Source organism: Bos taurus, chromosome Y (assembly GCF_002263795.3).
Source record: "Bos taurus isolate L1 Dominette 01449 registration number 42190680 breed Hereford chromosome Y, ARS-UCD2.0, whole genome shotgun sequence".
Lineage (NCBI taxonomy): Eukaryota > Metazoa > Chordata > Mammalia > Artiodactyla > Bovidae > Bos > Bos taurus.
In genome coordinates this window covers 18,285,722-18,310,475 of record NC_082638.1, presented here as the reverse complement: position 1 = coordinate 18,310,475, position 24,754 = coordinate 18,285,722, and the positions used below count along the sequence as shown (strand labels likewise).

The following is a 24,754-nucleotide window of genomic DNA, read 5'->3' as shown; positions in this document are numbered from 1 at the left end:
GGCATCAGCAACCCAATGGAATGAGTTTGAGCAAGCTTCAGGAGACGGTGATGGACAGGGAAGCCTGGTGTACTGAAGTTTATAGGGTCACAGGGAGTCAGACATGACTGAGCAACTGAACAAAAGCCAAGCAGGGTCTTTATGTACAGCTGGCTGAACCTCAATAGGGCTGTTTTGAATTTCTGGAGGTGGGTAGAACATAGTTTTTAGCCAGATCCCTTGCTGCAACACATCTGGAGTAGTTTGTGTTGGTAGTCAATCTTCTTTGTAGTTTTTCTGGGTGGCACTCGGGAGTCAGTGTTCCTCACAATGATGGATGCTGTCTCTCTTAGGGAAATCAACTCAGTCTCAGCTGAACTGAAGTTTGGATCATGACCTCTGTTTCAGTAGGCAACCCTTGCAATTGTTCTGGCTTTTTGAATGGCTGATGATTATTGGTTTGATGCTCTGTATTTTCCTTTGGCTTCAATAACTGTAGTAGGCACTTGGAACATGGAAAGACCCTCTTGTTCCAGTGCCTCCAAGTGTGATTTACGAAGGATATCACCAGTTTGAAAAATTTGAGGCAAAACAGACAAAGCAATTTGTTTGTGTTTCCATGCCATGTTCTAAAATTTGCCTCTGTATCAGCAAAGGCTGAAGATCTGTAATTGCAAATGTGGCATTCATAAGGTGTTTTTCCAGGTTTGTGACTGTCCTTCATGTGTTGTAAGAGAACCTGATGTGTTTCGAAGGACAATTCACAGATTTTACAGACCGTGGAGGGCTCCCCAGAAGTGTGGACACTTTCAATGTGATACGCAGCTGGAATGGGCTGGGAAACTGGCGGTTGCAGTGCTGGCCAGTAGTGTGGATTTCCTAGCTGTCACCCTTCTGCTTCTCAAACTCCAGATGGTTCCTCACCTGGGTCATAAACTTGACATTTTTTAGAACTCTCAAGCAGCTGAGGCTTGTGAGTCACACAGCTCAGCTGAGGGTTGTGAGTCACTCAGCTCAGCTGAGGCTGTGTGAGTCTTCTGTTCTGGCTGCCTATCTCTTGTATGCTGTCCACAGTAAAAGTCATCAAGTAGCATGATCAGATTTCATTTCATGGGACCAACAATCTTGCTCTGACTTGCTAGAGTCAAAAAGTCTGTTTTCTCCAGCCCTTCCAAACTACATGTGCTGTCTGGATCCATAAGACTGAAGCATGTCTGGTCATTTACGTGAATCTGTGAAAATGGTGTCTCACCATAAACATGGCTTGGTGAGGTCAAGAGACCTTCCAAGGTCATAATCATATTATTTGTAGAATAGACTCCTGGAGGGGCCATGGTGAATTCAGGTCCCCCTGGGATTCCATTTCTGAGTCTGGTCACTCTGTTCAAATGTTAGAAATGACTGGCTTTGAACTTGAATCCAGGTGTCACTCTCTGTGGTTTTAGTTAACCCTGAGGGTTGTTCTCTGAAAATATTAAATGGAAAATTCCAGAGAGAAATAACTCATAAATTGTAAATTGCATGTCATTTTGAGGAGTGTGATTGGAATCTCACACCATCCTGCTTCCTCCTGCCCAAAATGTGAATCGTTCCTTAGTCCTGCACATCCCACTCGGTTGTTACTTGTTTACCACAATGACTGTTGAGATGTCACAGAGCTGTGACCAAATCACCCTTATTTTACTCAATAATGAACCCAAAGCATATTAGAGTGATGCTGGCCATTTAGACATGCTAGAGGGAATCCATTAAGTGCTACATTTAAGTGAAAATATCAAAGTTCTCAATTTGATTAAAAAGAGAACAGTTGCATGCTGAGGTTGCTAAGATCTGTGGTGAATGTGAAGAAGAGAAAAGAAATCTGTATTAGTTTTGCTGTTAAACCTCAAACTGCAAAAGGTATGGCCACAGAGTGCAGTAAGTGCTTGCTGCTGCTGCTGCTTCTGCTGCTAAGTCACTTCAGTCATGTCCGACTCTGTGCGACCCCATGGACTGTAGCCCACCAGGGTCCTCTGTCCCTAGGATTTTCCAGGCAAGAACACTGGAGTGGGTTGCCATTTCCTTCTCCAATGCATGGAAGTGAATAGTGAAAGTGAAGTCACTTCAGTTGTGTCCGACTCTGTGCGACCCCATGGACTGTAGCCCACCAGGGTCCTCTGTCCATGGGATTTTCCAGGCAAGACTACTGGAGTGGGGTGCCATTGCCTTTAGGGTGAAAAACATCAGTAAATTAGTACAGTAATATATTTTACATGGAAACTTTCACAAAACTTCTATAAAAGTATACTGTTATAATTGTTCTATGTTATTATTATACTTTCCCTGGTGACTTAGATGGTAAATTGTCTGCCTACAATTCAGGAGACCTGGTTTCAATCCCTGGGTTGGGAAGATCCTTCACAACAGGAAATGGCAACCGACTCCAGAATTCGTGCCTGGGAAATCCCATGGACAGAGGAGAGTAGTAAGGTGCAGTCCAAGGGGTTGTAAAGAGTCGGAAACGACTGAGCAACTTCACTTTCACTTTCCTGTCATTATTAGTTGCCAATCTCTTACTGTACTTTTATAAAATAAACTGCATCACAGGTATGTTTGTATAGCAAAAACACTGTGTATATAGGGTTTGATACTACGTGAGGTTACAGATATCCACTGGGGGTCTTGGAACTTACTCTGTGCAGATGAGTGGTGATGATTCTATTTCTTTCAAAAGACAAAATTAGTACTTGATTGAATCATTGGCTGAAACATTGAGATAACTATTAACACCCTTTTTTATACATAAGGAAACATCTCAAACTCAGTTAAGTGACATGACAGTTTTAAACTTTCTTCCCCAGCCCCCACTTTTGCCTTGTCTCCCCATGATGGCCCAGTGCTCCTGTCACTCTACAGGAGAGCTGGTAGGTGCCATTTTGCTATAGTTCTCCAATAGCACTCAGAAATGCTGAACAACATAAAATGTCTAAAAGAGCCCTCATCTGTCCCTTGGGGCTGCCCCTCACGCCCTCCTCTCTGTGAGTCCAGAAGGCATCGGACTCTATTCATGGATCAAAAATATATTAAAAAAAAAATCCAGAAAGTTCTAATAACAAAACTTGAACCTGCCTCATGCTGGAAAAAATATATATATAAACGTAATATATATATATATATATATATATATATATATATATTTGTGTACTTGAAACTATTTACAGAGCACTGACATTGTATTAAGTATTATAAGGAATCTGGGGATAATTTAAAGCATGTGGGAGCACCCCCTTAAGTTACATGCAAAGACTACACCATTTTATATAAGAGACTTGCACTGCCATGCATTTTGGTATCTGTGGGTGCAGGGTTCCTGGACCCAATCTCCCAAGGGCACCGAGGAGAGAGGACGGGGCCTTCTCAGGACTTCTGCTGCTCTCCCTGCCTAGGATGCTGTCTCAAGTACCATCACCCAGCTCCTGATCTGTCACGGTCCACAGTTTGTCTGCCAAGCTTGCCCGACCATGATGTCAGAAATTACAGCCTTCTCCCACTCACATGCCATATTCAACTCCAGAGCTATTGGGTTGCTATATTTTTGTTTCTAGAACAACATGTGGCATCTGTCAGTGTTATATGTCTGCTACAAAAATAAACAGTAACTCTTAATAATACAATCATTTGTCTGTATCACAGGCTCGACCCACTAATTCCTGGATCCCCAGGTACTTACACTTGATCTTAGCCAAAAGGCTGAGAAGCAGTTTTCCCTAGCATTTCATGAAATCCAAATCTTAATGACTTAAAACTATCACACAAGGGAGAGTGTCAGCCAGTATGTAGCTGGATGATGTCAGGACCAGTTGTAGTCATTGAAACAAAAGATACATAACACAATTTCTCTCCATATAATACATTTTTCGATAGCTTCCATGCCATTAACAGGTTTCGCTGACATTTACGACCATTCTAAAGTTTAAATTTGACCATTTCTGATACCAGATCACATTTCATCAGTAGCATACCATAGTTTGCTTGGCTAAATGGTGGCTCTAGCAGTAAAGGACCCTCCTGCCAATGCAGAAGACTTAAGAGACACAGGTTCAATCTCTGGGTCAGGAAGACCCCCTGGAGGAGGGCATGACAACCCACTCCAGTATTCCTGCTTGAAGAATCCTGTGGACAGAGGAGACTGCTGAGCTACAGTCCATAGAGTTGGAAGAGTCAAACATGGCTGAAGCAACAGCACATACACACATTCATATGTATATAAATATATATTTTATAGTGGTGTGAAAAATAATGCTTCGGGCCTTCCTGGTGATCCAGTACTTAAGACTCCTCACTCCAAGCCAGGGGGCATGGCTTCAATCCCTGGGCAGGGACCTATGACCCCACATGCCACAGATAAGATTTGATCAGTCACTCAGTTGTGTCCAACTCCTTGCGACCCCATGAATTGCAGCACGCCAGGCCTCCCTGTCCATCACCAACTCCTGGAGTTCACCCAGACTCATGTCCATCGAGTCAGTGATGCCATCCAGCCATCTCATCCTCTGTCATCCCCTTCTCCTCCTGCCCCCCAATCCCTCCCAGCATCAGAGTCTTTTCCAATGAGTCAACTCTTCGCATGAGGTGGCCAAAGTACTGGAGTTTCAGCCTTAGCATCATTCCTTCCAAATAAATCCCAGGGCTGATCTCCTTCAGAATGGACTGGTTGGATCTCCTTGCAGTCCAAGGGACTCTCAAGAGTCTTCTTCAACACCACAGTTCAAAAGCATCAATTCTTCAGCCCTCAGCCTTCTTCACAGTCCAACTCTTACATGCATACATGATCACAGGGAAAACCATAGCCTTGACTAGACGACCTCTGTTGGCAAAGTAATGTCTCTGCTTTTGAATATGCTATCTAGGTTGGTCGTAACTTTGCTTCCAAGGAGTAAGCATCTTTTAATTTCATAGCTGCAGTCACCATCTGTAGTGATTTTGGAGCCCAGAAAAATAAAGTCTGACATTGTTTCCACTGTTTCCCCATCTATTTCCCATGAAGTGGTGAGACTGGATGCCATGATCTTCGTTTTCTGAATGTTGAGCTTTAAGCCAAATTTTTCACTCTCCACTTTCACTTTCATCAAGAGGCTTTTGAGTTCCTCTTCACTTTCTGCCATAAGGGTGGTGTCATCTGCATATCTGAGGTTATTGATATTTCTCCCAGCAATCTTGATTCCAGCTTGTGTTTGGCAAAAACAAACAAACAAAACACCAAATAATGTTGTAGATTACAGGTGATGTCTTCTTAGATTTAATGAAGATTCTATTTTTCATAAGCAGAATCCAGCCTACTAAATTCGTGTAGCAAGCCACTAATGCTATGCTAGCTGCCTTATATAGGCAAATGGTTTAGAAAGGGATTGACAAATTGGCATGCCTCCTGTTTGTTTTTTTCTCCCAACCAGCAAGTTAAGAATGATTTTTATGTTTTAGTTTTTTTTTTTAACTTTTAAAAATACGTTTAATATTTTTACTTTTTAATTTTATTTGGGGGAAACAAAGGAACATTTTGTGACATGTAAAAATTATATGATGTCTAAATTTCAGTGTCACAAATAAAGTTTTTTTGGAACACAACTGCGATCATTTGCCACTGCACAAGGTTGTTTCACACTGCTAATGGCAAAGACCGAATGGACCTTAATTCCTGGTTACTTTCTAGCCCTTTATAGAGAAATTTTGCAGACTCATGACTTCAGAGAACAAAATGAAGTATTCCAAACCCCATGGCTCACCAGCTGCTGATGTCCAGTTGACTCAGTGAGGCTAAACATATCCCATTCTGAGCCCCAGTGGCGGGTGAAGCTGGAGTGTTTTTGTCTTCACGTCCCAGAGAGATTTCTCTGGAAATACCAGCACCACTTCCTGTGTCCAGTGTCCATGAACCCCTACAGTGAGGCTGTTTCAGGAGATTCCAAATCTTTTAAAGCCCATTCTAACCCAATCCATAGTATCCAACCCGGGCTCCAAACAGGTTTCTGAAACAGTTTTCCCCCATCGAGTCTTTCAACTAGAAATCTTTCTACCAAGTTGCTAGAGAGAGGAAAGAATGTGGATGGGGCTTCAGGGCTTCACCCAGGGGCTATTGTCCAGGTCTCAGGGTGGTGAGAGTCTCCACTTCTCTCTCTGGCATCCAGAGGCCCACCACTTTATCTCCAATTTATCTGCAATTGTAGTTATTTGGGGTTCAATAGCTTAAGGGCAGGGGAAGGTGGTCTACACAGCTATTCCGACAGAGCTCAGGCTGATATCAGGAACCTAAAAAGGCAGGGGTCCTCTTCCAATGCCAGAAAATTCACCAGCTGCAAACAGCAAACCCCTGTATTCTTCCAGGGGCAAGGGGGATAGGTTGGGGGGGCAGAGCGGGCAAGGTGGGAGGGCAGGAAGCAAGCTTACTCCCAAGTGATCTGCACTTGAAGATTCAGCACCTGCTGGATTCCTGGGGTCCTCATCATGGATTTCATGCTGAACTCCAGGAGCTTGATCTAGGCAAGGGCTCATGCTTTCTAAAACCATGTCGGGGTGCTAGGTCACACCCTGGTCCCCCTCCTTCTCCCTTCCTTCCTCACTCCCCCTCTTCTCTCTCCTTCCCCTTTGCACCACTTAGATTATATCTCAAGCTTTCCCTCCCACTGCCTTTACAGCCTTATGCACACAGATTCTTAGGAGGAGGGAGGGTTTTAGAGAAGAAATATGTGTATTTCCATTTCTTATAAGGTAACAGTCACTGAATTAGAAAAAAAATGAAGTTCAATAATGAACGTGATCTCAAGCGCTATAAACAGATATAACATCAAAAATACCGTTCTTATCAAATCAACATGTGTTCACCTTAAATTTATAAAATATATGTCCATTACATCTCAATGAAACAGGAAAAAAAAAAAAAAAACCTGACCATTAGAAAGAGATCATTTTATACTCTTTTAAGATGGTTGATGGTGAGTGCTGTGTCTAGTTGCTCAGTTGTGTCTGACTCTTTGTGACCCCATGGACTGTAGCCAACCAGGCTCCTCTATCCATGGAATTCTCCAGGCAAAAATACTGAAGTGGGTTGCCATGTCTTTCTGCAATGCTGGTGAGTATGAAAACCCAAGGCTAGGGAATGCCCTGGTGGTTCAGTGGTTGAGAATCTGCCTTCCAAGGCAGGGAGCATGGATTTGATCCATGATTGGGGAAATAAGATCCCACAACACAGAGGGCAGTAGGACCCACAAAGGATGCTGCATGCCACAACTAATACCCAAGGCACCCAAATAAGTAAATAAAAATAAATATTTGAAAAAACTCTATGTTATTTACATTCTTCTGGATATATTTGAAAGCATGATATTAACAGTTTTATTTATTTATGGAAGCACCACGAGACTTCCTTCAGGATCTTAGTTTCCTGTCCAGGGACTGACCCAGGTCACCAGAGTGAAAGCATTGAGCACCAAGCACTGGTTTCCCAGAGAATTCCTAGTTTTATTTACTTAAAGGGTTTATTCTTATTGTATGCAAAAGCTGCATCCTTTGCAGTGTTTACACTTACAACAAAAACATTTTGGGTGTCAATTATAAAATGTTTGCAAAAACGTAAGGGAAAGAAAGGAAAATTTTGACTACTTATTTATGCTTCTAGGCTTCCCTGATGGCTCAGACAGTAAAAAATCTGCTTGCAGTACAGGAGACCAAGGTTTGATCCCTGGGTCAGGAAGACATCCTGGAGAAGGGAAAGGCTAGCCACTCCAGTATTCTTGCCTGGAGAATTCCATGTACAGAGGAGCCTGTAGAGCTATTATCCATGGGTTTGCAAAGAGCCGAACACAACTGGCCAACTAACACGTTCATTTTCATATGCTTCTAGAAATTGCTCAAATTTCAGAATCACCTGGGACATTGTTAAACATAGAGATTCCAGGGCTGCATATCACATCTCAGAAACTCAGATTGCCAGAGGAGAGGGCCTGGGAATCTGAAAGTTCAGTGTTTGCCGCACTTGATTCTGTAGTGAAGTGAATCCCAGGGTGTAAAATCCTCCAATACTTTGGGAAAGATTGATCTCTGGTGTCGCAGAGGTATAGAATCCACCTGTTAATGCAGGAGACCTGGGTTCAATCTCTGAGTTGCAAAGATCCCCTGGAGGAAGAAATGGCAACCCACTCCAGTATTCTTGCCTGGGAAATCCCATGGACAGAGGAGCCTGGCAGGCTACTGTCTATGGGGTCACAAAAGAGTCAGACACAACTTAGCAATGAAACCACAACAATGAAAGTGAAAGTCGCTCAGTGGTGTCTGACCCTTCATGACTCCACGGACAATACAGTCCATGGAATCCTCCAGGCTAGAATACTGCAGTGGGTAACATTTTCCTTCTCCAGGGGATCTTCCCAACCCTGGGTAAAGCCAGGTCTCCCATATTGCAGGCAGATTCTTTACCAGTTGAGCTACAAGGGGAGAACAACAATAAAAAACATGTTTAAAATACCCAAGAATCTACTCCTTCAGGAAACCCTGAGGGTGGAGGGTCAAGAATTCATTTTTTCATCATTGGACACATTGACCACCTGCCTTGGGAGGAGCAGGTTATTGGTAATTCAATACACCAATCACATGTTGTTGCTTGAGCTGGGAGCTTCATTCTCCCCACCACCCTTCAGAGATTCTAGGACTCCCACACATTCTCTGAGAGCGTCTAGATGTCCTTCATATTGAAAGAAGTTAGGGTATAAGCAAAGCCAAGCGATCTGGGTCCAAACTTCTCAATTTGGGCCACACTTTCAAATCTCCTGGGCTGTGATTCTTAACCCTCAGTGAATCTAAGGAATTGCTATGTGTTTTGTCCAAAAACACATTCTTGTCCAACAGTTGTAGGTCTGAGTTTCTCACAAGCTCCAGGTGTTGCCCAGGCTGCATAAGGTGTCATATTAAACAGTGAGTATTAGAGAGCTTTTGAAAAGTACTGATGTTCTGGTTGACTCTGCCAATCTTACTCCATACCCACAGAATCAGTATCTCCAAGAATTGGACCAGGAAGTCAATGTTATTAAAGGTCTCAGACATTTCTAAGGAGCAGGTATATTGCAAATGTGCAGCCAGGCAAATCACCCCACCATCAACCCTGTTTTGGGCTTTACTGTGTCCTGAAAATTCCATATGTTGAGGGGACTTTCACAGTGGTCCAGTGGCTAAGAATCTGCACTTCCAGTGCAAGGGGCTGGGCTCCAGTCCCTGGTCAGGGGACTAGATCCCACATGCTGCCAGGAAGACCAAAGCCCCCATGTGAAACAACTAAGACCTGGTGCAGTCAAATTAATTAATTAATTAAAAATATATCTGTAGAAGTCCTAGCACCCAACACTTTGGAATGTAACCATATTTGGAAATAATACCTTTAACAAGGTGATTAAGTTAAAACAAGGTCGCTAGGGTGGGCCCTAGTCCAATCTGATGGTTCTCCATATAAAAAGAGAGAGGGGAATTCCCTAGCAGGCCAGTGGTTAGGGCTCAGAACTTTCACTGTCAAGGGCCCAAAGTCAAATCGTGGTCTGGAAACTAAGACCCAGAAGGGAAGCATCACAGCTAGCAACAAAAAAAAAAAAAAAAAGAGGAAATTAGGACACAAAAGACATCAAGGATGCTTGGACATAAAGGGACAGGAGGACACAAGAATGCAGCTGTCTATGCATCAAGGAAAGAGACCTCCAGAGACACCACACTGTCAACACCTTGATTCTGGGCTTCGGGCCTCCAAAACTGGGAGAAAACAGTTTTCTGTTGTTTAAATCTGAGGTATTTCTGGTGGCGACCTTAGTACCCTAACACATTCTTTAGATCGGGAGTCCCTAGAGAGGGCTCACCTCAAGGACAGGCAGGATGTACACAGGTGATGACTCAGCTCCCACGTGACTCCCACCCATCAACAAATGCCCACCCACCCAGATTTTCCAGGAGGAAGCCTGCTCCTGTGAAACACTTCTTGCAGACCATTGCTGCTAAAGGTCTCCACCCAACTCTCTTTCTGGCCCCAACATCTTTTACTTCTCTTCTAGACTGTGAGGGACAGAACCTTGAAAACAGAGTGAGGCCTGTGCTCAAACCATCCTGGATGTGAAAGGGAGTATGTCTTTTAATGAAAAAAAAAAAAAAAGGAATAAAACCCCAGAGCTGTCAAGCAGAATACAATGAAGCTTATCACCAGATGTACCAAAAAGCCTTCATACGTTAGGTTAGGAAAAAGCAGAGGACATGAGTTCAATCTCTTCTGCAGGTAAGGTTTCCAGGAATGAGGACAGCATGATTTCTGTAGATGGGTTGAGAGCAGGTGAATTTATTGAAAGGCATTTGAGTCTGTAGCCAGAAGAGGAATATGAGTGGAGGGGGTATGTCATCCTTCATTTCCCTCTACCTCCAGAAGTTTCTATGATATGGGCCATGATCACAGGGCTCCCAGAGTTCAGGGAGAGAGGAATGTTTGGTGACTTCATCAAAGCCTGACGCATAGAAGCTGCCTTTCAGAAGCCAACATCAGATTTCTGGGCCATCTGTCAGGCTCAAGAAATGACCTACTAGGAACTCTCTGGTAGTTCTGCAACGGTGAGGACTCTGTACTTTCACTGATGAGTGCATAGATTCTATCCTTAGTTGGGGTTAGAAGCTGCAAGCTTCATAGGCTGGCCAACAAACAAAACAAAAAAAGAAAGACAGACATGACCTATTCCCACTTTTCCTTCCATGGACAACTGCAGGGTCAACTCCAGTGCAGGTCCATTGCTGTGGTCAGGGAGGAAGCTCCCCGAGGCTTGTGACCATGGAGAGACATGTGATCAGCCTGAGTGTCCACCAACAGGGCTGGGCACCTCACACCAACTGAGCACCTGGTACCCAGTAGGAGATCAGCCCTACAGATAAGGGCTGTATGAGAAGTGGACTCTACAAGGTGGCCAGAAAGCACACCTTTCAAGAGGGCACTAATCCAGGTGGCCAGCCTGTTCCGATTTTATCCATCTCTAGGGGAGAGCCAGGCATTTCCATTGTTCTCACAAACCTTTTCCTCTTCTACTCTCCCTGGGACATCTTTATATCAAGAGATTGTTGTTGTTCATTTGCCCAGTTGTATCTGAAACCCCATGAACTGCAACATGCCAGGTCTTGCTGTCCATTACCATCTCCTGAAGTTTGCCCAAGTTCAAGTCTATTGCATTGGTGATGCCATCCATCCATCTCATTCTCTATCACCCTCTTCTCCTTCTGCCCTCAATCTTGCCCAGAATCAGAGACTTTCCCAGTGAGTCAGCTGTTGCCATCAGATGATCAATATAGTGGACCTTCAGCTTCAGCATCATTCCTTCTAACAAGTATTCAGGGTTGATTTCCCTTAAGATTGACTGGTTTGATCTCCTTCTTGTCCAAGGGACACTCAGGAGTCTTCACCAGCACCACAACTCGAAGGCAAAAATCTGTGGCACTCTGCCTTCTTTGTGGTCCATCTCTCACAATCGTACATGACCACTAGGAAGACCATAGCCTTGACTATAGAGACCTTTGTCAGCAGAGTAATGTCTCTGCTTTTCCACACACTAAGTTTTTCACAGCTTTCCTGACAAGAAGCAACTGTCTTTTGATTTCATGGTTTCAATCACCATTGCAGTGATTGCACAGGCCAGGAAGAGGAAATCTGTCAGTACTTCCACCTTTTCCCCTTTTATTTGCCATGGAGTAAGGGACCAGATGCCACAAACTTAGTTTTTTTTAATACTTGGTTTAAGCCGGCTATTTCACTCTCCTCCTTGATCCTCACCTCATCAGTCCAGAGCGTCTGGCTTCTTGCTACTTCTGCTCTCAGTTCTAATTCGCTTAGTAAGAAATCGTAAAAGGATGGTTTCACAGGTTAAATGCAAGGGTGGTACAGAGAGGGACTGAACCTTAATGGACCATGACACATTGCAAAACTCAATGACAACTTGCACCACCTGCTTACCCACATTATTAAAGGTAAAGTGAAAGTGTTAGTCAGTCCTGTCTGATTCTTTGTGACTCCATGTACTGTAGCCCAACAATTCCATAGGCTCCTCTATGGAATTATCCAGTAAAGAATACTGGAGTGGGTAACCACTCCCTTCTCCAGAGGATCTTCCCGATTCAGGGACTAAGCCTGAGTCTACTGCATTGCTGGTGGGTTCTTTACCATCTGAGCTACCAGGAAAGCTCAAATCAAAATGATACTAATTTCTAGGACATTCCTAGATTAAACTTTGGCTGGTCCATGCTGGTTTCAGCTCCACTGGCCAGAAAAAGTGGTGTAGTTGGAGCCCTCCACTCTGAAGGGCTGATCTGATTATCATTATTTTGTTTTAGTTACTAAATATCTCTGAATCTCAGAGGACTAGGTCTAAGCAAAGAGGTCTGATGGGTAAAGAGAATTTGTTAAAAGCCTTAATGCTGTCAAATTGGCAGATAACCAGGATTTGGAGGAAATTTTATCTTTACCATGTGGCTTAAGGTAAAAACGTAAGGATTAAGATTTTTAAAAAAAAGGTACAGATGAATCAACACTGAAATACTCAACTCAGAAGTGACTTTTTTTGACAATTGGGAATGGATTTCCATCAGCCTTTGAACAAATAATTGTGTGTGAAAGTTTTTATTAATATAAAAACAAAATAAAACCTGTGGTAATATTAGTGGCATAAAAGCACACTTAGACAATGGATTCAAGGATGTTGGGTTTTCTCTTAGAAACTGGAGGCTTCCCTGGCAGCTCAGATGGTAAAAAATCTGCCTGGGTTAGGACGATCTCCTGGAAAAGAGAATGACTACCCACTGCAGTATTCCCACCTGTAGAATTCCATGGGCAGAGAACGCTGGGAGGCTACAGTCCATTGATTCCCAAAGAATCAGATCCAGCTGAGCAGTGGGAAGGTGGGCACGGGCTGGTGTGTCCCAAAGGCTCCAGATGGTCTGCTGGTGAATATGCCCCAGGACTCCGGGCCTGACGTTGTACAGTGAACCCATCTTGGCACTGCCCATGGCCCGAGATGGAGGTTTTGCATCTGCTGGATCCACTGAGGAAAACCCCAGTGGCTGGGTGGGGTTAGTAGTAGGGGTTCCTTGGAAGAAGATTCCCACCAGCGGTGCTCACTCCTGGACACTTAGTTCAGTCCAGGCCCTGAGGATGCACCTTGTATATGATGACAGATTGAACAGCCTCAGAAATAAGTGAGGAGGTGGATGCCCTGGAAATGAGAACCACAGGGAGTGGAAAGATGGTGCCCTGAACTCCTTTAGCTGATCCTGGCCTATCAGAGAGCATCTAGGCCCCACTCATGCTCAGGCCGTTTTATAGAACCACTAACAGGAGAGTCATGAATTTAAAGGGGAGAATCATGGTCACAGGTCACAGAGGACACCAAATGATTGACATTGAAGTTCCCTTTATTTCTTTGTAACAATCCAACAGAGGGGTAATGACCCCATCACCCTACCAAGCCCAAAATTCCCCCTCCAAAAATCAGATTCACATTTCTAACTGTGTAGGAACATATCTCTCCAAAAATCCCACCAAGCCCTCCCCCACTGCCCACTCTAAATCACTTTCTCCTGCTTACACTGAAAAATTGTCTGAAACTGTTGTGTTCATTCTCAGCCTGCCACTCATGAGCTGGGCTAGTCGGGCAAGTAGCAGGGGCACAGGATGGGCGCGGTGTCATAGAGGATCTGGTCACCGCAGTGTGGACAGGGGCTGGCGCTGACCCAGAACATGCTGGACCGCCCAGACTTGCACAGAAGCTGCTTGAGCCGGGCATGCAGCTGAGCCAGAAGGCCCAGGTGCAGGGTGCCATGCACATCCTCATAGCTCTCCAGGGGTGCAGGGTACAGCACGTGGCTCAGCTTACTCAGCCCCATGGTGTGGTGCAGCAGGCTCTCCAGCACAGCCATAGAGATAGGGTTGCCACAGAAGCTGAAGGTGGTGAGCTGGGAGCAGCCGCTCAGGGAGGGTAAGAGGGCACTGAACTGAGAGTCCATGATGCCGCACTCATCCAGGTCCAGTTCCTGCAGGGTGGCTGAGGTCCTCTCAATCAGGACCTGCAGGGACTCCAAGTTGAGGCTGGTCAGGTTGACCCCGCTGAGGCCAAGGTCCTTCAGCAGGCTGACGCTCGGGCACTGCGACAGGTATGTCAGGTCTGACTCCGAAATCAGGCAATTGGTGATCGACAGGGTCTCCAGAGGGGTGTTCAGGCACCTGGGGAAAGACAGAGCAGTCAGTGTCAGGGGCAGAGGGATATGGGGAGGAGAGGCCCCTTTCACAGGAACACAGGGGATCTCACTGGCTTGGAGCTGGCCTCTCACCTCCTTGACAGGAAGGCAGGGGTTCTTCCAGGGGGAAGGTCATGCTCATATGGTTATGACCTCCCCCTGCACAAAATGATGAACTATTTTTAATGTGGGAAACAAACTGTAAACAAAGATTATTTGCCTATTTCAGCTTACTAGTATTTTGTTCACAGGAATTAAGATGTTTGTACAGGACACGGCTAGTTGAATTCAACAGCAGGCTGGATGCAGTAGACATGGGCTGGTGGGTCCCAGCAGTTACAGACGATCCCTGGGTGCATATCCCCCAGATATCCGGGGGTCACAAACCATCCATCATCACCTACAATTCATCCATCATCACCTACAATTCTTTGTCATTCTCTGTCATCGTCTCAGCTAAGACATCACTCTCTCGGAAAGAATTCCCAAGGGCATCACACCTGACCCCCACTATGCGGACTCCCAGCACAAGTCCCATTTGGCAGCATCTAACCTAGGCCACGCCTCTGACCCTAACCAGGGAGGTGACCTGACAAGAAGCCCGGGGACAGAGCGGCCATACCGTGAGGACTTCCAAGTGGCCTGTGCACACTGGCCATGTCCCCAGCAGGCACAAATAGACACCCCGATGGTAAAGAAATGAAAGAGGCCAGGTTTTGCTGCAGAGCTGGCGCCACACCTCACCTGAGCACCTGGTGCAGGCGGCCCTCGAGGAAGGAGATGGAGTCCAGGTAGAGCTCCTGCAGGTGGGGCAGGTTCAGGAACTGTGCACTGAGCTGGTTGACGCAGTTCTCCTGGTCCGGGGTGGTATGTGGCAATATGTGGATGCGAGACAGCAGCAGCCGGCGCAGGTTGCCCATCCGGCCCAGGTGCGGCAGGAACCTGCTCAGCGTGGCCAGCTTCCAGATGCAGTTGACCTCCAGGTCCTGAATGGAGTCCAGCTGCACCACCTTCAGGATCTTCCTGATGCTCTTCATGGGCATGGTGAAGATCCTCAGCTTCTGGCAGCGGATGTGCAGCAGCTTCCCCCTCTTCTTGGCCTTCTTCAGCAGGTAGCTGAGGGTCTCATCCAGAGTGTCCTCCTTGATGCACAGGTCGACCAGCACCTCCACAGGGGCCTGCTCTGGCTTCAGCCCCGCCTGCGCCTCCACCCTGCACCTCTTCTGCATTGGTTGGGCTGGCTCAGGCTCCAGCAGTGAGCAAACACTGACCTTCATCCCGGACCACAGGGTCCAGAAGTCCTGGTGGGTTTTCCGGCGCAAGTCCAGCACCTGCAGCTTCCACCGCCTGTGAGGCCGCAGGGGAAAGGCTGAGCCATGCAGAGGCCAATGGGCACCAGGACCCCATGAGTTCTCTGCACTCCACGTACCACAGCTCCTCTGGCTTCTAGGTCCCCCTTGGTTCCCACTTTAAGGGATAATGGGGGGTGGCCCACATGCTTTTTCTGCCCTCTCCCCCTCAACCAGTCCTATACATCCAATTGCTTGTTTCCATATGAGTCCTCATCCACCTGCCCTGTCTGCACCTTGCTTACACCCCCAGGCCTCACCAGTCTGCCAGGTTGACCTTACCTGGGGCGGACCTCCTGAGCAAGCAGGACATCCAGACCATCGAGTGCTGCCTGGAAGGTGTCCAGATGAGGCTGGTGGTCTTGCATCAGGGCCCCCAGTGGGAGGCAGGGGAAGGGCCAGGCCTGCACCATCGCCTTCAGGGCCTCTGTGTGCCTTCCAGCAAAGGCCTCCATAAACAGTGGTGGAAAGAGCTCGATGGGCAGCTCCTCCAGAGCCATGATGGCCAAGGCCTCATTGCGCAGCAGGCACTGTGCGCCCAGCTCCAGGAGTCGGGGTGGGGCCTGGACGTTCATCCTGAAGAACCTCCTCTGGAATGAGTCCTGGGAGGACGTCAGAGAGCAAGGGCATGGGAGTGGGGGGTGGCGTTTCCTTCTCTGGTCAAGGAACCGGGGAGACCCTGCTGTCCCTCCACCCTCAGGGAACCAAGGCAGGGTCAGAGACATCCTCTGGCCACAAAGTCACAGCTTTTGTCCCACCAGCACATGGACAAGCATCTCTCCAGGCAGCAACAAAGGGACAAGGTGACCTCTTGCTCCATCCCGTATCTCCTGGCTGCTGCATTTAATCCCAGCCCTACTGGCCGGTAGATACCTAGGAGTCTGACAGCTGACCCCACTCTCTTCAGAGAAAGCTTCTGATTATTACTCAAGGGCTGAAAACAGGAATCAGGAGTTTAGCCCAACACAGCCTGTCTCTAAACTCCAACCAATAACTCACACAATGAGTGCTGTTAGGTCACTACATAAAAAAGTCACTTTCACTGGGTGTCTCTTCTACAAATGTTATTACCATTTGGTTCAGTGGACCAAAGCACTCGCATTCAGAACAAAACCTCCACTCTTTCAAATATTCTACAGATTTTTTTTTTTTTTTTTGTATCCCATGGGATTAAAAAAGTCTTTAGCTTTTAATACAAAAAGAAACCCCCAAAATCCTTTAGGCTAGTCAAATCACAAAACTGTAAAATAATATGAACTATAATCACTGGTCTCAAACTAAAATGTAAAATGTCACCCAAAAATTCCTCCTAATTAGATGTCTTTCATTAAATCAATTCCAGGAACTTCCCTGAATTTCAGTGTGGAGGACTGTATTCTTTCACAGCAGGGGCATGAGTTCTATCCCCATCAGGGATCTATGACACCAGATGCTGTTCTGTGTGGCCCCATCCCCTAAATCTCACCCCACCCTAACCCATCCCTCACTGCCCCTACCCTGTCAAATTTTATCTAGTTAGGAAATGTTGTAATGATCTGTACAAGTGGAGAAAATCAGAGAAGCAACCAAACTGTCTGGGATAAAGGTAAAACTGCATGTAGACGGAAAAGCAAAGTATACAATTGCCAACGTGAATGGAAAGGCAAAGAAAATTCTCCACAGGATCGTGGCCTGCATGGACTGTCCCATGAAGACCCCAGCAGGTACATCTGTCAGAGCCCAATGCTCCAGCGTGGAGCAGTGTGCTCAGTCCTCAGACCCTCTTCTCCTTCCAGGACACAGTTTTCCGATTCTGGCTGAAATTTCCATTTCCAGATAAAGTGCTATCTTACTACTAGATTTCCATCCAGCTAAGGCTGAGTGGTTTTTGTTTTTTTACTTTCTCACTACATACAACTGATGGGATCCTGTCTGTTCACAATAGGTTACCAAAATATTTAAAAATATAAAAGAAGAAAACTAACCTGAAGGTACATTCGTTGGGGGAGTTTGGGCCACATCAAAATCAACCAAATGTTCACATTCAGACAGCTTTGTGTGGATGGTGATGTCACCCCAGAAAACAAAGAAACAAAGTAAGATTCCTGAGTATCACACTGTCACTTCTACACTGTCAGACAGTGAAACATGTTCCCGTTCACAGAGGAACAGAGGTGTAATGGAGGGATGATGGGTCCTCCAGATTTTGAGAGTGAAGAATTCCCTGGAACTGGTCAGATCAAAATACACCTAGGAGCTGGCCAGGAGAACAGAGGGACCAGACATTTGTAACAAAACCATGAAAGTACCCAAGAAAGTGTGCTTTGTTTGGAGGAATTCAAAGACTTATCTTAGCCTAGGCTTGTGAAATTGTCAGAAGAGGGAGTGGCTAAAAAGGGACCAGTGGATCCCTTAAACCCAAGACAAACCCAAGATCCAGACTTCCTTCCTCCCTGGAGGCAAAAGGGCATTTCCTTTGTGAAGCTAGGCTATTACATTTACGAATGTGTTTTAGGAGAGGATGGAACTGTTTTGGCTGGCCAAACCTTGGACAGGCATTGTTTTGCCTGAAAGCCACTTATGGCTTAGGGTCGTGGGCTCTCCTGAAGGGAAATAAACGTGGGCCAAGGACATAAATCTGTGTCAGCAAATGGCTGTAAACCGGAGGCTCAGGGGTCCTCTGCACATCCCAGCCTGGGCTCTGTCCAGCGACCTGTACCCTCAACATGACCTTCAAAGGCTCCTTCCCAATGTAGCTGGGTAACCTGACCTTCCCTCAGTGCCAGTGAACAAGAAATCCAAAGCGCCTTTGAAACCGCCCTCCCGCCCAACCCCAACCCCTCTCCCTCCCTTAAGGCTCTCACTTACAGAGATTCTGATGGGAGCTCAACTTTAAGCCCACAAATACAATTCAGTTTTTCCTCTGCTCTGCATTAAGAACAGGTAGCCACACGGACTTTCTCCCTGGGGAGGTGCAAATCCTGCATCAAAGGGTCTGGGTTGAAGCCCCTTCTGGGCCGGCTGACACACTGGTTCTGTTGAGGTCTCAGAACACAGACAGATGGAACCTCTCCACGCCTGGCATTGTGATGCCCCAACAATTCTATATGGAAGGCAAGAAGGAGGCCTTCCCTGAAAGCTACTCTACAGTTTGTTAACTTCCTGGATATGGCATTCACCAAATTCCCACCATCCCCATCAGCAGCCAGAGATGTGGGTGTCCCTTAAATAGAGTTAAAACCCCTAAAATAGGGTTAAGCTGGAATGTGCCTTAAGGGCACTTTGACTTCCGGCAATCACCTTGGCCAAACAGCTGCAGAAGCTCAAGATTAACAACGAAGAGAATCATCCAGTCCCTGATTAAGTAACAACCATGAGGATGCTGGCACTTTCCACCAGTACTTCAAATAACTTTCAGAGAGAAGTCGAAATTCACCCCTGGTTTCCTTTCCAGCCTGGTGAGTGTGAGAAAGCCAAGGCAGGGCTCTGCCATGCTCCACGAAGGAGGAACTGGAAGGCCTACTTGGGGGAAGATGGACGAATGTGCCCCAGTGAACATTAGGAAGAGCTAGCTGACTTCATAGGGACTCAGGGAAACAGGAAAAAGCAGAAGTCTAAGCTTGGGATGTTTCCATGGGAACTCAGCATCCAGGAGATCTAAGGATGCAGGAGGGACCACTGTCTTCAAATGATCTAAAATCAAGAAGTATCAGTAAAAAGTTTTTTCTAGTGAGGCAGGGGACAGGCCTCTATCCACCCCCAGCTCCACAGAGTCTGTTTGTGCAGGGGACTCACTGAACACCGAAGCACTAGGGGCTCATCTGCATGAAGACGTGTTCTTCTTGCCCAGTGTCAGGTTTGGCCAGGACAACTCCCAGGACCCAGGCGTAGTCAACCTGGGGGACATATCTACCTGTTTTTGTGTTGCACAGGCTGGTGCAGCCACTGAGCTCATTTCGTCATGGGAAGAGCTCATTCCCTCTCTAGTGGCAGAATTCCTTCTGTGACTGCAAAGCATCTGCTCCCCAGGGCTTTCCTGGGGCCCTTTGGAATGAATCTGCACCCAAAGAGTCACTAGAAATGTTGGAAAATGACCCTCCCTGGCTTCTGGAGGAAGACCACAGCCTGGATGATCCTCAGAGGCCCCAGACTGACGAGAAGCCTTGGGGACCCAGCCTCCAGCAGCCGAGATCCCACCTGGAGTTCCAGTATGTCTGTCCTCCCTCCACTCTGGAGTCAGACCCCTGCTTACACTGGAATAGTCTACCCTCTCTATGAGACCTCTTTGCCTCTTTCTGTGCTTGGCTAGACAGATTCAATGACATCTAGACCTAAACAAAAGAGGCCCCCTCCTTCTTCCTCCTGATTGAAGACTTGCCAGATGTCTAGGTCACCCTAACTCTAACCAGTTACTCCCTAGGGTGGTGATTCTAGAGGCAAAGCAACAGTAGGATGGAGTCGGTGGGGGAAGGGAGGTTGAGGGCCCTATCCAGGCAGGTAGGACTGCAGCACTTGGCAGGGGATAGCCCAGAACAAGGGGGAGGCAGAAAATGACAGCAGAACTAGGGGCCTAGACTCCTGGCTCTCAGAGCTGCATCTCATTTTCTGGAGGGGTGTCAGGATCGCTGAGGGCACTGCAGCCTGCACTTGGGGCCTAGGAGTGCCCCGAGGTGGTAGGGACAGAATAAGAGAACAGAATGTTCAAACAGTTAGCTTGAAACTTCATTAGGGAACTGTAGATAGAGAAGAAACTTTATGGGGTTTTGGGAGACCACAATAAGACTAATGACACTCAAGAAAATAATGGGAAAATTCTGAAACATGCAGGCTTGCTTGACACATAAAGCAAAACAAATGCTTAGCATCAAAGCCAGCTTGGATTTCTTTTTTTTTTTTTTTTAATTTTATTTAATTTTTAAACTTTACATAATTGTATCAGTTTTGCCAAATATCAAAATGAATCCACCACAGGTATACATGTGTGCCCCATCCTGAACCCTCCTCCCTCCTCCCTCCCCATACCATCCCTCTGGGTCGTCCCAGTGCACTAGCCCCAAGCGTCCAATATCGTGCATTGAACCTGGACTGGCATCTCGTTTCACCAAGCTAACTTGCTTAGCAACAAAACCATGCAGCAGAAGCATGAGACATGGCCCAAAATAATCAAACTGTGGTGGCAAGAGACTTACATCCTGGCTAGTGAGCTCCATGAGTTAATAACCCCAGAAACATGGTCTTTGGCCACTAAGACAACTTCTTTCCAGAATGTGCCCCCAAACAATAAAACAATAGCAGAAAACAGGACCTACAACCTGCCCAGTGATCAACAACTTACTGCTGCTGCTGGTAAGTCGCTCAGTCGTGTCCGGCTCTGTGCGACCCCATAGACGGCAGCCCACCAGGCTCCAACGTCCCTGGGATTCTCCAGGCAAGAACATTGGAGGGGGTTGCCATTTCCTTCTCCAATGCGGGAAAGTGAAAGGGAAGTCGCTCAGTCATATCCGACTCTTCACGACCCCATGGACTGCAGCCCACCAGGCTCCTCCATCCATGGGATTTTCCAGGCAAGAGTGCTGGAATGGGGTGTCATTGCCTTCTCCAAATCAACAACTTAATGCCTCCCCAAAACAGGCTCTGTGCATACAAAACACTATCACTTTTGGAAAGATGACTTTTCAAAATGAAAGACCTGCATTGAATTGAGACCTGAAAATATTTTTCCCAAGTAATACTACAGGGAAGTCTAGTGTGCTGCAGTCCATGGGATGGCAAAGAGTTGGATACTACTGAGCAACTGAAATGAACTGAACTGAACTACGATATCCTAGCCTGACCATATAGAATGGACAAATAAACTTCCCTGCCCTACCTGGGGGAGGCACTGGTAATGGAAACATGCTGTCTACTCAAGAAAAAGAAGATATTTTCCCCCCTCCCCTCTTCCTCTGATTGTGAAAGTGTAACTGAGTACTTAGGGCAACACAAGGCTTGTGAACCTTCCAAGTGTCCTCCTGTAATAAATGACTTCTTTTCTAGCACTTCACTTTTCATATAATTTCTTTCTAGTATTAAGTATTAGTCGCTCAGACATGTCTGACTTTTTGTGACCCCATAGACTGTAGCCCATCAGGCTCCTCTGTCCTTGGGATACTCTAGGCAAAAATACTGGAGTGGGTTGCTATTTCCAACTCCAGTGGACCTTCCCAACTGTACATAAAGGAGACTTCATTAACGTGCAGTAGAGGATACCCCCAGTTAACCTGTTACAGAAAATTGCCTCTTAAGTCTTTAAATTCTATATCAGTTCTATACCTCTGCTTGGCCGATTGCTTATTTATGTAGGTTTTAAGGTGAATGACCTGGGGCTATTTGTTCTTTCATGACACAGAAAGGACTGTGGTGCCAGAGCTCTTGGGAGCCCTGGAAACAATACCTAATAGTTTCACAGGGTCTGACTGTTTCTTTTTGCTTAAGGAAGATGCCAGTGTCTGTCCCTCCTTCCTATTTCCAAGGGCACATGAAGGGAGCACTGAGACTGGACACACAGATGAGAGAGGCTCAGAGGAAGTGGGTGCGGGCAGCTTGGGAGGGAATATTTCTAATATTTACAAAGTGGCTAGCTGGCATCCTTCTCGGTGACTGGAAGGGACACCTTGTGAGACAATCATGTTCATCTTCTAGTAAGCAGTATGTATGAGGCAGGTGACATACAACACAGGCATAACTAACACTGTTTTGTTAGGTGACATACAACACAAGTATAACTAATGTTTTATATTGGATATAAAGGTTAATACTGGAGAAGGTGATGGCACCCCACTCCAGTACTCTTGCCTGAAAAATCCCATGGATGGAGAAGCCTGGTAGGCTGCAGTCCAGAGTCGGACACGACTGACCGACTTCACTTTCACTTTTCACTTTCATGCATTGGAGGAGGAAGTGGTAACCCACTCCAAAGTTCTTGCCTGGAGAATCCCAGGGAAGGGCGAGCCTGGTGGGCTTCCGCACAGAGTCGCACAGAGTCGAACACGACTGAAAAACTTCCCTCCCTCCCCTCAAAGGTTAATAGAGTAAACCCTAAGAGTTCTCATCAAAATGAAAATACTTTTTTCTATTTAAAATTGTATTCAATTTATCCATTGATAAATGTTCACTAGACTTACTGTGCTTATCATTGCAGGATGGATGTAAGTGGATTCATGATGCTGAACACCTTAAACTTACACAGGGCTATATGTCAATTCTATTAATGTCTCAGTAAGACTGGAAAGAAAAATTAAAAAGCCATGATATTCCACTCAGGTTGTCTGAATAAACGAAAAGCAAGCAAGCCTCAAATATAATGACAGGCAAACCTGATCTGTTCGGTGGAGCAGGGCCACCAGGGTGACAACTCATGTTGAGAGTGCAAAGCCAACTTAATAATGTAAGGCACAATTATTGTATTTTCCCACAGCCATTCCGTATTTTTTATTTTATTATTTTTTTAAATTTTATTTTATTTTTAAACTTTACAATATTGTATTAGTTTTGCCAAATATCGAAATGAATCCGCCACAGGTATACCCGCGTTCCCCATCCTGAACCCACCTCCCTCCTCCCTCCCCTACCCTCCCTCTGGGTCGTCCCAGTGCACCAGCCCCAAGCATCCAGTACCGTGCATCGAACCTGGACTGGCGACTCGTTTCATACGTGATATTACACATGTTTCAATGCTATTCTCCCAAATCTCCCCACCCTCTCCCTCTCCCACAGAGTCCATAAGACTGATCTATACATTGGTGTCTCTTTTGTTGTCTCGTACACAGGGTTATTGTCACCATCTTTCTAAATTCCATATATATGCGTTAGTATACGGTATTGGTGTTTTTCTTTCTGGCTTACTTCACTCTGTATAATAGATTCCAGTTTTATCCATCTCATTGGAACTGATTCAAATGTATTCTTTTTAATGGCTGAGTAATACTCCATTGTGTATATGTACCACAGCTTTCTTATCCATTCATCTGCTGATGGGCATCTAGGTTGCTTCCATGTCCTGGCTATTATAAACAGTGGTGCGATGAACATTGGGGTACACGTGTCTCTTTCCATTCTGGTTTCCTCAGTGTGTATGCCCAGCAGTGGGATTGCTGGATCATAAGGCAGTTCTATTTCCAGTTGTTTAAGGAATCTCCACACTGTTCTCCATAGTGGCTGTACTAGTTTGCATTCCCACCAACAGTGTAAGAGAGTTCCCTTTTCTCCACACCCTCTCCAGCATTTATTGCTTGTAGACTTTTGGATCGCAGCCATTCTGACTGGCGTGAAATGGTACCTCATAGTGGTTTGGATTTGCATTTATCTGATAACGAGTGATGTTGAGCATTTTTTCATGTGTTTGTTAGCCATCTGTATGTCTTCTTTGGAGAAATGTCTATTTAGTTCTTTGGCCCATTTTTTGATTGGGTCATTTATTTTTCTGGAATTGAGCTGTAGGAGTTGCTTGTATATTTTTGAGATCAGTTGTTTGTCCGTTGCTTCATTTGCTATTATTTTCTCCCATTCTGAAGGCTGCCTTTTCACCTTGCTAATAGTTTCCTTTGTTGTGCAGAAGCTTTTAAGTTTAATTAGGTCCCATTTGTTTATTTTTGCTTTTATTTCCAATATTCTGGGAGGTGGGTCATAGAGGATCCTGCTGTGATGTATGTCGGAGAGGGTTTTGCCTATGTTCTCCTCTAGGAGTTTTATAGTTTCTGGTCTTACGTTGAGATCTTTAATCCATTTTGAGTTTATTTTTCTGTATGGTGTTAGACAGTGTTCTAGTTTCATTCTTTTACAAGTGGTTGACCAGTTTTCCCAGCACCACTTGTTAAAGAAATTGTCTTTAATCCATTGTATATTCTTGCCACCTTTGTCAAAGATGAGGTGTCCATATGTGCGTGGATTTATCTCTGGGCTTTCTATTTTGTTCCATTGATCAATATTTCTGTATTTGTGCCAGTACCATACTGTCTTGATAACTGTGGCTTTGTAATAGAGTCTGAAGTCAGGTAGGTTGATTCCTCCAGTTGCATTCTTCTTTCTCAAGATAGCTTGGGCTATTCGAGGTTTTTTGTATTTCCATACAAATTGTGAAATTATTTGTTCTAGCTCTGTGAAGAATACCATTGGTAGCTTCTTAGGGATTGCATTGAATCTAT

At 45.7% G+C, this 24,754-nt stretch overlaps 1 protein-coding gene and 1 pseudogene across 1 annotated transcript; both read right to left on the bottom strand.

The window, feature by feature from the left end:
• Positions 1 to 206: 206 nt before the first annotated feature.
• LOC132344441 (zinc finger protein 280A-like) lies at positions 207 to 6,458 on the bottom strand (annotated as a pseudogene).
• Positions 6,459 to 13,404: 6,946 nt separating this feature from the next.
• On the bottom strand, positions 13,405 to 18,488 carry LOC132344485 (melanoma antigen preferentially expressed in tumors-like). The gene is made up of 5 exons (XM_059884098.1): positions 18,441 to 18,488; positions 17,558 to 17,624; positions 15,876 to 16,195; positions 14,989 to 15,591; positions 13,405 to 14,230 (listed from the first exon to the last, which is right to left on the bottom strand). Exons 2-5 carry the CDS (start codon positions 17,591 to 17,593, stop codon positions 13,654 to 13,656), a joined length of 1,536 nt encoding a protein of 511 aa, XP_059740081.1. The 5' UTR covers positions 17,594 to 17,624; positions 18,441 to 18,488; the 3' UTR covers positions 13,405 to 13,653.
• Between the last annotated feature and the right edge of the window lie 6,266 nt (positions 18,489 to 24,754).

Coding starts and splice junctions, on each gene's coding strand:
- LOC132344485 (XM_059884098.1), bottom strand. CDS start 17,593: ATGTGGCCCAAACTCCCCCAACGAATGTACCTTCAG. Junction 16,196..17,557: donor CCCAACGAATGTACCTTCAG/GTTAGTTTTCTT, acceptor ACGTCCTCCCAG/GACTCATTCCAGAGGAGGTT. Junction 15,592..15,875: donor GCTCAGGAGGTCCGCCCCAG/GTAAGGTCAACC, acceptor GCGGCCTCACAG/GCGGTGGAAGCTGCAGGTGC.